Raw genomic sequence first — 10,000 nt, forward strand, 5'->3', positions numbered from 1 at the left:
ACAGCTGCTACTGAAGAGGGCTGCAGCTCTGGAGGTAAGACACAGTGTTTCTATGCTCCTCAAGTACACCCAACATCTGATGACTAGTTGAGCTGTTGAATCAAGTGAGATTGAGCCTTGATGATGCACCTGCTACTATATTGCACCACAATGGAGTGGAGAGGGGTTGAAATGAATGACACGTTGAATGACACATTGGCTCTTGGGTGTACCCCACATAGGTAATCTTGTAATCACATTGATGTGAATCTTATGGGGGGGCTGTATGTACTATATGTTAGGTTCCACTTGTAAAAGGCGAGATGTGACAATATAGGCCAGGACCAGGGAATGGTTAGAAGACCATGTCACTGTGAGGGTCAGGTTGTCAACAGAGATGAGTGATAGTCTGTATGGCTGCATGGACATGCTAGTATGAGGGGCAGGTTGTCAACAGAGAGGAGTGATAGTCTGTATGGCTGCATGGACATGCTAGCATGAGGGGCAGGTTGTCAACAGAGAGGAGTGATAGTCTGTATGGCTGCATGGACATGCTAGCATGAGGGGGTTGTCATGGTCTGTACATGCTAGCATGAGGGGCAGGTTGTCAACAGAGAGAAGTGATAGTCTGTATGGCTGCATGGACATGCTAGCATGAGGGGCAGGTTGTCAACAGAGAGGAGTGATAGTCTGTATGGCTGCATGGACATGCTAGCATGAGGGGCAGGTTGTCAACAGAGAGGAGTGATAGTCTGTATGGCTGCATGGACATGCTAGCATGAGGGGCAGGTTGTCAACAGAGAGGAGTGATAGTCTGTATGGCTGCATGGACATGCTAGCATGAGGGGCAGGTTGTCAACAGAGAGGAGTGATAGTCTGTATGGCTGCATGGACATGCTAGCATGAGGGGCAGGTTGTCAACAGAGAGAAGTGATAGTCTGTATGGCTGCATGGACATGCTAGCATGAGGGGCAGGTTGTCAACAGAGAGGAGTGATAGTCTGTATGGCTGCATGGACATGCTAGCATGAGGGGCAGGTTGTCAACAGAGAGGAGTGATAGTCTGTATGGCTGCATGGACATGCTAGCATGAGGGGCAGGTTGTCAACAGAGAGGAGTGATAGTCTGTATGGCTGCATGGACATGCTAGCATGAGGGGCAGGTTGTCAACAGAGAGAAGTGATAGTCTGTATGGCTGCATGGACATGCTAGCATGAGGGGCAGGTTGTCAACAGAGAGGAGTGATAGTCTGTATGGCTGCATGGACATGCTAGTATGAGGGGCAGGTTGTCAACAGAGAGGAGTGATAGTCTGTATGGCTGCATGGACATGCTAGCATGAGGGGCAGGTTGTCAACAGAGAGGAGTGATAGTCTGTATGGCTGCATGGACATGCTAGCATGAGGGGCAGGTTGTCAACAGAGAGAAGTGATAGTCTGTATGGCTGCATGGACATGCTAGCATGAGGGGCAGGTTGTCAACAGAGAGGAGTGATAGTCTGTATGGCTGCATGGACATGCTAGCATGAGGGGCAGGTTGTCAACAGAGAGGAGTGATAGTCTGTATGGCTGCATGGACATGCTAGCATGAGGGGCAGGTTGTCAACAGAGAGGAGTGATAGTCTGTATGGCTGCATGGACATGCTAGTATGAGGGCTAGCAGGTTGTCAACAGAGAGGAGTGATAGTCTGTATGGCTGCATGGACATGCTAGCATGAGGGGCAGGTTGTCAACAGAGAGGAGTGATAGTCTGTATGGCTGCATGGACATGCTAGTATGAGGGGCAGGTTGTCAACAGAGAGGAGTGATAGTCTGTATGGCTGCATGGACATGCTAGCATGAGGGGCAGGTTGTCAACAGAGAGGAGTGATAGTCTGTATGGCTGCATGGACATGCTAGCATGAGGGGCAGGTTGTCAACAGAGAGGAGTGATAGTCTGTATGGCTGCATGGACATGCTAGCATGAGGGGCAGGTTGTCAACAGAGAGGAGTGATAGTCTGTATGGCTGCATGGACATGCTAGCATGAGGGGCAGGTTGTCAACAGAGAGGAGTGATAGTCTGTATGGCTGCATGGACATGCTAGAATGAGGGGCAGGTTGTCAACAGAGAGGAGTGATAGTCTGTATGGCTGCATGGACATGCTAGCATGAGGGGCTGAGTTGGGAAGTTAGAAAGAGGAAAAGAACACAGCCACTCAGATCTCTGCTCACGACAGTTTATTATAATGAGAGGTTTGACCCTGGGGAGAATATATATCTGTGTGTGTGTGTGTGTGTGTGTGTGTGTGTGTGTGTGTGTGTGTGTGTGTGTGTGTGTGTGTGTGTGTGTGTGTGTGTGTGTGTGTGTGTGTGTGTGTGTGTGTGTGTGTGTGTGTGTGTGTGTGTGAGTGTTCCTTTGAACAGAAGTGGGTCAGAGACACAGTTCTCTCATCTTCTGCTGTATAGAGTATGCATATGGTTTGTATTCCAAAGCCATCTTATATGTCATAGATACATTGTACTGCTGTTCTAGCTGCAGTGTTTCTCAACCTCTGACCCCTGATCCCTGGTCCAGCATTTATCCTGGGATGTTGTTGACCTGTCCCTTATTGACCTGTCCCCAGCTCACAATTGTTTAGTCAGTTATCAATTGGCAGTTCTGATCTACATGGTCCATTAATAAGAAAAACAGCCTGTAGCTTGCATCTCTCTGTGGTACATGAAGGGCCTTACTTCCCTAGTAGAAGTCAGAGACACTTTGCTACGTATGATATGGTAACCAGTAGTGCCTTTATAAGGAAAGTGGAGATGTCTTCACAAGGCGTCGAACTCTCAATGTTTTCTATGGAAGACCATGTTTACGGTTCATCATAAACACATTTTATAATCTAGCAGTTGACATTAAACAGCCTCTCTGCTCTGAATGGAAAATAAACAAACTGGTCCAGTTCGTCTTATCACTGGTACTGCCAGATAACATATCAACCAGCCATCTCCATATCACTCTCTCTCACTCTCTCTCTCTCACTCTCACTCTCTCTCTCTCTCTCTCTCTCACTCTCACTCTCTCTCACTCTCTCTCACTTTCTCTCTCCCTCTCTCCCTCTCTCTCTCTCTCTCTCTCTCTCTCTCTCTCTCTCTCTCTCTCTCTCTCTCTCTCTCTCTCTCTCCCTCTCTCCCTCTCTCTCTCTCACTCTCACTCTCTCTCTCACTCTCTCTCTCTCTCTCCCGCTCTCTCTCTCTCTCACTCTATCTATTTCAATTCAATTCAAGGGGCTTTAATGGCATGGGAAACATGTGTTAACATTGCCAAAGCAAGTGAGGTAGATAATATACAAAAGTGAAATAAACAATAAAAATGAACAGTAAACATTACACATACAGAAGTTTCAAAACAATAAAGACATTACAAATGTCATATTATACATACAGTGTTGTAACAATGTACAAATGGTTCAAATACACAAGGGAAAATAAATATGCATAAATATATAAGCATAAATATGGGTTGTATTTACCATGGTGTTTGTTCTTCACTGGTTGCCCTTTTCTTGTGGCAACAGGTCACAAATCTTGCTGCTGTGATGGCACACTATGGAATTTCACCCAGTAGATATGGAAGTTTATCAAAATTGGATTTGTTTTCGAATTCTTTGTGGATCTGAGGGAAATATGTATCTCTAATATGGTCATACATTTGACAGAAGGTTGGGAAGTGCATCTCAGTTTCCAACTCATTTTGTGGGCAGTGTGTACATAGCCTGTCTTCTTGTAACGTCGTTCTTCGTTTGTCAAAAGAGAGTCGGACCGAAATGCAGCGTGTTTGTTACTCATGATCTTTAATGAATGAAAACGGAACGATTACATTAAATAACTCAATACAAAAACAACAAACGGAACGTGAAACCTAATTACAGCCTATCTGGTGAAACTACACAGAGACAGGAACAATCACCCACAAAATACACAGCGAAACCAGGCTACCTAAATACGGTTCCCAATCAGAGACAACGAGAATCACCTGACTCTTATTGAGAACCGCCTCAGGCAGCCAAGCCTATACAACACCCCTAATCAGCCGCGATCCCAAATACTACAAACCCCAATACGAAAATACAATAACATAAACCCATGTCACACCCTGGCCTGACCAAATAATAATGAAAACACAAAATACTAAGACCAAGACGTGACAGAACCCCCCCCAAGTGCGGACTCCCGGACGCACCTCAAAACAATGGGGAGGGTCCGGGTGGCCGTCTGTCCATGGTGGCGGTTCCGGCTCGGGACGTGGACCCCACTCCATTAAAGTCATAGTTCCTCCCCTTTGCGTCCTGGGATAATCCACCCTCGCCGCCGACCATGGCCTAATAGTCCTCACCCAGAACCCCACAGAACTGAGGAGCAGCTCGTGACTGAGGGGCATCTCGGGACTGAGGGACAGCTCGGGACTGAGGGGCAGCTCGGGACTGAGGGGCAGCTCGGGACTGAGGGGCAGCTCGTGACTGAGGGGCATTTCGGGACTGAGGGGCAGCTCGGGACTGAGGGGAAGCTCGGGACTGAGGGGCATCTCGGGACTGAGGGGCATCTCGGGACTGAGGGGCAGCTCGGGACTGAGGGGCAGCTCGGGACTGAGGGGCAGCTCGGGACTGAGGGGCAGCTCGGGACTGAGGGGAAGATCGGGGCTGAGGGGCAGCCCGGAACTGAGGGGAAGCCCAGTACTGAGAGAAAGCCCAGTACTGAGAGGAAGCCCAGTACTGAGAGGAAGCCCAGTACTGAGATGAAGCTCAGGCAGGTAGTAGGCTCCGGTAGATCCTGGCTGGCTGGCGGATCTGGAAGATTCTGGTTGACTAGCAGATCTGGAAGAGACTGGTTGACTGGAAGATCTGGAAGAGACTGGTTGACTGGCAGATCTGGAAGAGACTGGTTGACTGGCAGATCTGGAAGAGACTGGTTCACTGGCAGATCTGGAAGATTCAGGTTGACTAGCAGATCTGGAAGATTCTGGTTGACTGGCAGATCTGGTAGAATCTGATTGACTGGCAGATCTAGAAGATCATGGCTGACTGGCAGATCTAGCTGCTCTATGCAGGCTGACAGCTCCTTGCAGACTGACAGCTCTTTGCAGACTGGTAGCTCTGGCTGCTTTATGCAGACTGACAGCTCTGACTGCTCCATGCAGGCTGACAGCTCTGACTGCTCCATGCAGGCTTGCAGCACCTTGCAGACTGGCAGCTCCTTGCAGACTAGCAGCTCCTTGCAGACTGACAGCTCTGGCTGCTTCATGCAGACTGACAGCTCTGGCTGCTTCATACAGACTGACAGCTCTGACTGCTCCATGCAGGCTGACAGCTCTGACTGCTCCATGCAGGCTGACAGCTCTGACTGCTCCATGCAGGCTGACAGCACCCTACAGACTGGCAGCTCTTTGCAGACTGACAGCTCTTTGCAGACTGACAGCTCTGGCTGCTTCATGCAGACTGACAGCACCTTGCAGACTGACAGCTCCCTGCAGACTGGCAGCTCAGGCTGCTCCGAACAGGCAGGAGGCTCCGGCAGCGCTGTAGAGAATGAAGGCTCTGATAGCGCTGAACAGACAGGAGACTCCGGTAGCGCAGGAGAGGAGAAAGGCTCTGATAGCGCTGAACAGGCGGGAGACTCCGACAGCGCAGGAGGGAAGGAAGGCTCTGGCTGTGCTGAACAGGCGAGGCGCACGGAAGGCCTGGTGCATGGTGCTGGAACTGGTGCTACAGGATCGAAGACACGCACAGGAAGCCTGGTGCGGGGAGCTGCTACCGGAGGACTGGTGTGTGGAGGTGGCTCTGGATAGACCGGACCGTGCAGGCGCACTGGAGCTCTTGAGCACCGAGCCTGCCCAAGCTTACCTGGCTCGATGCCCACTCTAGCCCGGCCAATAGGAAGGGCTGGTATGTGCCGCACCGGGCTATGCACCCGCACTGGAAACACTGTGCGCACCATAGCATAACACGGTGCCTGCCCGGTCTCTCTAGCCCACTGGTGAGCACAAGGAGTTTGCGCAGGTCTCCTACCTGACATAGCCATACACCCATTTAGCCTCCCCCCAATAATTTTTTGGGGCTGCTTTTCGGGCTTCCAACCGCGTCGCCGTGCTGCCTCCTCATACCAGCGCCTCTCCGCTTCAGCCGCCTCTATTTCTTCCTTGGGACGGCAATATTCACCAGGCTGAGCCCAGGGTCCTTTTCCGTCCAGTTCCTCCTCCCATGTCCAATTCTCCAAGTGGTGCAGCCTCTACCACTGCAACTGCTCTTCACCATTAACAGGGAGAGTTGGCTCAGGTCTGACTCCTGACTCAGCCACTCTCTCTCTGAGCCCTCCCCCAATAAATATTTGGGGGTTACTTTCGGTTTTCCTTCTGCGCCGCCGTGTTTTCCTTTTTGACTCCATTCGCCTATAGCCCTCTTCGCACTGCTCCAGCGAATCCCAGGCGGGCTCCTGCACTCTCTCTGGGTCGGCCGCCCACCTGTCGATTTCTTCCCACGTCGTATACTCCATGCCTCTGCTGTCCATAACGTCCTCCCTTCGCTGCTCAAGCTGTCGCTGCCTGTTAACACGCTGCTCGGTCCGTGTGTGGTGGGTGTTTCTGTAACGTCGTTCTTCATTTGTCGAAAGAGAGTCGGACCGAAATGCAGCGTGTTTGTTACTCATGATCTTTAATGAATGAAAACGGAACGATACATGAAATAACTCAATACAAAAACAACAAACGGAACGTGAAACCTAATTACAGCCTATCTGGTGAAACTACACAGAGACAGGAACAATCACCCACAAAATACACAGCGAAACCAGGCTACCTAAATACGGTTCCCAATCAGAGACAACGAGAATCACCTGACTCTGATTGAGAACCGCCTCAGGCAGCCAAGCCTATACAACACCCCTAATCAGCCGCGATCCCAAATACTACAAACCCCAATACGAAAATACAATAACATAAACCCATGTCACACCCTGGCCTGACCAAATAATAATGAAAACACAAAATACTAAGACCAAGACGTGACACTTTTCTTGAGAGCCAGGTCTGTCAACGGTGGCCTTTCTCAATAGCAAGGCTATGCTCAGTAAGTCTGTACATAGTCAAATCTTTCCTTAAGTTTGGGCCAATCACAGTGGACAGCTATTCTGCCACTGTGTACTCTCTGTATAGGGCCAAATAGCATTCTAGTTTGCTCTGTTTTTTTGTTAATTCTTTCCAATGTGTCAAGTAATTATCTTTTTGTTTTCTCAAATTTGGTTGGGTCTCTCTCTCTCTCTCCACAGATAGCTTCAAGGCAGGGAGTTATTGCTTTAACCTGTTTTAAAGATGGATTACTGATGGATAGATGGATTGAGTAAAGTAGGGGTGGGTATAGCTATATTCATAGATAGGAAATGACTCATTGGTCTATAGTGGGGTTTATGAACTCTGATTCTTTGAGTTTACTTAAGGTCAGAGTAGTGTTTCATCTATTACATCCGTCATTGTCGTTCTCACAAAGAGTAAAACGAGAATATGTTATATTCTTTGTGATTTGCTCCTTTTGATATCTGATAAAACTACGAATGATGCACACACACGCAGACGCAAGCAACCATGCACACACACACACTCCCTGTGCTTCAATGCTGGGCTAATATCATAGAACAAGGCATATTGATGTGATACAATGATTATGGTGTGTCTTCCAATGTGTGTGTGTGTACGTGCGTGTGTTTGTGTGGAGTTTGCTCCATGGGGCTGGATGAGTCGCCAGATGTGTGTGCTGGGCTCTCTCCTTGTCTCATCCCACTGCGTGCGTGTGTGTGTGAGTGTGTGTGTGTGTGTGTGTGTGTGTGTGTGTGTGTGTGTGTGTGTGTGTGTGTGTGTGTGTGTGTGTGTGTGTGTGTGTGTGTGTGTGTGTGTGTCATGTATTATAGATTAGAGCCCTCAGGCTGCTGGTGGGGGTCACTGTATCTGCTGAGCTTCCGTGAGGGTTAACCAGCCCTGCTCTCTACATGACTCACACACATAAACACACACACACACACACACACACACACACACACACACACACACACACACACACACACACACACACACACACACACACACACACACACACACACACACACACACACACACACACACACTAACACACACACTAACACACACACATTTCCCCAACAACCCCCATGGGGTTCAACATGTATCTGCAGCGGGGGGCAGTGTCAATGCTTGACTAGAATGGACTAATGGTTTCAGAACAGTAATATAGTGCAGTGTGTGTGTGTGTGTGTGTGTGTGTGTGTGTGTGTGTGTGTGTGTGTGTGTGTGTGTGTGTGTGTGTGTGTGTGTGTGTGTGTGTGTGTGTGTGCATCCATGGATGTGTGTGTGTGTGACTGAAACGATAGACCTCACCCTTCTAACCCAGCTGTGTTCACTACAGTAAGCCTTATTATCTTTGCTGTAAATAATGGATTAATTGTCAGACAACACTACAATATCATTATTGTATCAAGTCAATGGGAAGAGGTGTACAGTAGGTATTCAAATGTGTCTGTATGCCTTGATGTGAGGTTATTAGTTTGTCAGTGTGTGTGTGTGTGTGGCTAAGCGGGTCAGTGCATGTGTTTGTGTCAGACGTTGGGCTAGCTTTGTGTCGGGCTCTCAGTGTTTGATTGGGTAGAAATAGTGGTTCAGCAGCTCAGTGAAAGTGGATGAAATGCCCAAGGCCATACCCAATTCCACTGACCTATCTTTCTGTCACTCACTCACGCTTTCTTCCATCCCTCTCTCGTTAGTTTTCTCTCTGGTTGTGTGTGTGTGTGTTTGTGTGTGTGTGTGTGTTGGAATTAAACCTTAATTATTGATGCAGAGCCGTTAACGCAAATAGCAGACAGATTAGTCAGAGAAAGGAGGAGTAAAACTCACACACACTGTCAGAAGCCTTCCCACTCTTCCCAGTGTGTTTTCTATTTGTCTATACTGATCGCCAGCTCCTATTGGAAACCATTGCAATTTTGTCCACAGCTCAGGGTGCAATATATGTGTAAGTGTTCTCAGTCCTAACAGTAGGTTTAAGGGTTCTGGCCAGTGACTAGTGGCCCAGTCCAGAACCTCATCCAGAGTAACACCTCACACACGCAGAGACCACAGACTGTGTGTGCGCTTATGTTCCTCTCTCTGTCGGTGTGTATAGCTGGTCCTCTCTGAGGTGTATAGTACATTGCGTACCTTGGTGGCCTGATGTCTGTTTTATCTTTCTTGGTCTGGGCCTGTGTAACTGACCTGGGTGTCACAAGACTGTTTTGGCCACTGAGCTAAAGCCTTTGCTTTAGTTTCATGCATGTGAACCGCCTTCATTCCACCTTAATTTGTTGTGTGTGTGTGTGTGTGTGTGTGTGTGTGTGTGTGTGTGTGTGTGTGTGTGTGTGTGTGTGTGTGTGTGTGTGTGTGTGTGTGTGTGTGTGTGTGTGTGTGTGTGTGTGTGTGTGTGTGTGTGTGTGTGTGTGTGTGTGTGTGTGTGTGTGTGTGCTCTAGTAATGAGCAGAGGATGTAATATGATCAGAGTTTTCTGCCTCGAAATTAAATAAAAATGTAATCAGATTTTATTTGTCGCATCCCAAAATGGGATGTATAGACAGTATGTGGATAGAATAGTATATGTACAGCAATAGTTAAATAGGATGAACTTGACTACAATACAGTATATACATATGAAGTGGGTAAAACAGTATGTAAGCATTATTAAAGTGACCAGTGATTCCTTGTCAATGTACACAGGGCAGCAGTCTCTAAGGTTGTGTAACCAGGTGGTAGCCGGCTAGTGACAGTTACTAAGTTCAGGGCAGGCTACTGGGTGGAAACCGGCTAGTGATGGCTATTTAATAGTCTGATGGCCTTGAGGTTTAAGCTTTTTTTCAGTCTCTCGATCCCAGCTTTGATGCACCTGTACTGACTTCACCTTCTGGATGATAGCGGGGTGAACAGGCCGTGGCTCTGGTGGGTTGATGTCCTTGATAATCTTTCTTTTCTGTGAC

General features: G+C 48.4%; 1 protein-coding gene across 4 annotated transcripts in view; it reads left to right on the forward strand.

Annotated features, from left to right (window-relative positions):
• Positions 1 to 10,000, forward strand: part of LOC118396257 (voltage-dependent calcium channel subunit alpha-2/delta-1-like) — a 130,944-nt gene that overhangs the window by 19,265 nt on the left and 101,679 nt on the right. For all 4 annotated transcript variants that reach the window (XM_052465842.1, XM_052465843.1, XM_052465844.1 and 1 more), the window contains exon 3: positions 1 to 34. This exon is cut by the window's left edge and continues 83 nt beyond it. In XM_052465842.1, coding sequence (XP_052321802.1) covers positions 1 to 34 — 34 coding nt within the window. The remainder of the gene's footprint in view (positions 35 to 10,000) is intronic.

Source organism: Oncorhynchus keta, chromosome 17 (assembly GCF_023373465.1).
Source record: "Oncorhynchus keta strain PuntledgeMale-10-30-2019 chromosome 17, Oket_V2, whole genome shotgun sequence".
NCBI lineage: Eukaryota > Metazoa > Chordata > Actinopteri > Salmoniformes > Salmonidae > Oncorhynchus > Oncorhynchus keta.